The following is a 2,786-nucleotide window of genomic DNA, read 5'->3' as shown; positions in this document are numbered from 1 at the left end:
TTGCCTTAACACCTAAAATGACGCCCTCCCTCAGGGACATCCCGTGCTTTGGGAACCTCCAACCTGGAGTGGGGCCACCGGGTTTGGCTGAGGAAAGCCCTGGAAAGTTGACGTAAAGGAGCACCAGGACAAGTGCCCACTCATTCCTTCCCTGGTGAACGGAGCGGGGAAGGGGCCCGTGCTCTCCCCCTTGCAGCGTATTGGAGAAATGTGAGGGACAGCGATGCTCGGCGGCCGGGTGTAAAGGACACATTCACCTCCGCTCTGCGCACACAACTCCCGGGCACCAGTCAAGCCAGGGACGTGAGCACAAGGCTGGGCTTGCACACGGGCTCCTGGAAAGGGCGAAGCGGAGGACAAGGACGCGGGAAAGGGCGGGGTGGGGTGAGGATGGGAAGCCGGACACGTGTGTGTTTGTGTGCGTGGAGCGGGGCGGGGGGAAGACGGCGAGGACTCCCGAACACCGGGAACAGGGGTGGCTGCCCCTTGGGAAAATTGGGAAGGGTCCAACCGGGAGGCTGGGACACCCTGTGCCGCACGGCACACAAGCCCCTCTCCGCGTGTTCTGGCGCCAAAGCGGCGGCCCGGCGCCAAGCGCACGGAGCTCAGCGCTGATAGGGGGATGATGCGCCCGGCCCCACCAGGTGCGCTCAGCCAGGCCAAGGGCGCTGCGAGCGGCACGGATGCGGTCCCGCGGGGTGCAAGGGCCGGGGCGGGGCCTCTGCGCCCGGGCCGCCTCCTCCGGCTATAAAGCGGGCACGCGGGCTCCTAGGTGCCACCACGCGTTTCGCCAGCACCAGTTCCTCTTCGCCTCTGGCTTCAGGCCTCCTGCCTCATCTCTACTCGAAATGGACCCCAACTGCTCCTGCCCCACTGGTAAGGACCCTCGGCTCGGGCCTCAGAATTCCCCTTTCCCAGGCACAGGACAGAGTGGTCTTGGGATGGAGGAGGACGCTTTCTGAGCTTGAGCTCAAGCGGACTCCTCTGTCCAGAGCTTTCTTCCTAGCCAGCTCCTGAGAGCATTTCCAGCCTCCCTTTGCCTCTGTTTTAGAACTGAGGATACTGAGGCTTCAGGCTGCCCTTCTCGAGGTCACTCAGTGAGTCAGAGGGCTGCTGGACTCTGTCCAGGTCTCGGAGCTGCCAGGACTTGATGGGAGGTGGGGACATTGCCGGTGTGGGGTTCAGGCCATAAGATCCTGGCTGCAGCCCCAGTCTGCCTGGGTTGTGTCTGGAGCTTGGGGATCCCCCGTCCCCTTTGCAGGGTAAAATCAGGAGGGGATCTACCTTCCGGAACTGAAAGAGAAAAGGCGGGGCTAGTCCTCATCTGCCCTGAGTGGGTCGAGGGCTCCCAGTGTCGAGTCCTGACAGGAGGTACAGGGAGTGATTGTTGTTTGACTATTCTCTCCTGCGTCACACTCACATCTCACTGCCTGTCTTTCTCCCTGCAGGTGGCTCCTGCACCTGCGCCGGCTCCTGCAAATGCAAAGACTGCAGATGCACCTCCTGCAAGAAGAGTGAGTGTGGGGTTTCCCCTGGGAATCTGGGAGCTGCTGGGCTGAGTTAGAGGACAGAGGTCCACAGAAAGGAGGCCAGGGACCCAGTGTCCCTACCACCTTTCCCTCCTCCCCTGCATCAGAGTCAGAGTTGAGAGAGCCATGGAGATGGTTGAGCCTAATCTCTCATTCCAGAACCAGGGACACTGAGGTCCAGAGAGGTCACCAAATAGTGTCAAGGTTGGAGCCAGAACTAGAACCTGTCTCTTGATGCAGACTTCTGAACCCTCTAGTGTCCTGAGCACTTCATGCACCTGAACTTGGTGACCATGTGTGGTTTCTCTGACCTGCTGGTGAAACCCTCTCCTATAGAGGCAGCTCAGAGCTTCCCTGCCCCCACCCCCCACCCCCCGCCCCGAGCTGCTGTGGCAGGTGTTTGCCCCTCTCTGATCTTGAGGCCTTTCTTCACTTCATTGCATGGTTGGGGGGGGGCAGGGGGGGAGGCGTAACTTCCATTGTCCCCGGAGGCCCTGTCACTGCCTCTCCAGGCTTTCTGCCCTGTCTGGACTCAGGGCAGGGTGGCCTTTCCCTAGTGGGTGGGACCTATTCTAAAGTTCTATAATAATTGTCTCAGGACTGCACGTGCCATTCCAAACTCAAGTCTTCCTTGTTCGGGGTTGTGCGTGGGGGGCAGTTTTTGCCAGGCCTGCTGTTGAGAAGGGCAGTTCCTGTCATGTCCGCTCTGACTTCTTGCTGTCCTTTGTCCTCAGGCTGCTGCTCCTGCTGCCCCGTGGGCTGTGCTCGGTGCGCCCAGGGCTGTGTCTGCAAAGGAGCATCGGACAAGTGCAGCTGCTGTGCGTGACGTCAAGAAGAGCCTGCTCCCAGATGTAAATAGAGCACCGTGTTCAAACCTGCATTTTTAAATTTTTTCATAAACCCTGAACCGATTTCTGTATTCCTTTTTGTATGAAATATTTGAATGACAATAAACATCTAGACTCTTCCAGCTCCACGTTCCTCATGGTGTTTTGGGGATATGGAACTCGGTTCTTGTTGGGCCGTAGGGGAGCCCGTGTTTGGGGAAATGGAAGGGGGAGTTGGCGCAGGAAGTGGGGGCGAGGTGAAATGATTCCCGCGATCTGGCTTGGCCTCGGCTCTTCTGGGTGAGCTGTGGCAGAGTATTTCCTCTACCACCTCCTAGAGCAAACTGGTCCCTGCCTTTTTTGCATATCCGTGTCACTGCGTACATTCATTTGGTAGCCACTGTGGCACACATACTCTATACACAGACAC

The 2,786-nt window shown here is 58.7% G+C and overlaps 1 protein-coding gene across 1 annotated transcript; it reads left to right on the top strand.

Annotated features, from left to right (window-relative positions):
- The first annotated feature begins 681 nt into the window (after nucleotides 1-681).
- LOC105292039 (metallothionein-1A) lies at nucleotides 682-2,501 on the top strand. The gene is made up of 3 exons (XM_011360130.2): nucleotides 682-876; nucleotides 1,449-1,514; nucleotides 2,264-2,501. The coding sequence occupies exons 1-3, from the start codon at nucleotides 684-686 to the stop codon at nucleotides 2,353-2,355; spliced, it is 351 nt and encodes a 116-aa protein (XP_011358432.2). The 5' UTR covers nucleotides 682-683; the 3' UTR covers nucleotides 2,356-2,501.
- Nucleotides 2,502-2,786: the final 285 nt, after the last annotated feature.

Source organism: Pteropus vampyrus, unplaced genomic scaffold (genome assembly GCF_000151845.1).
Source record: "Pteropus vampyrus isolate Shadow unplaced genomic scaffold, Pvam_2.0 Scaffold51, whole genome shotgun sequence".
Classification (NCBI taxonomy): Eukaryota; Metazoa; Chordata; class Mammalia; order Chiroptera; family Pteropodidae; genus Pteropus; species Pteropus vampyrus.
The sequence above is the reverse complement of the archived record's forward strand: the minus strand, read 5'-3'. Positions and strand labels throughout refer to the sequence as shown.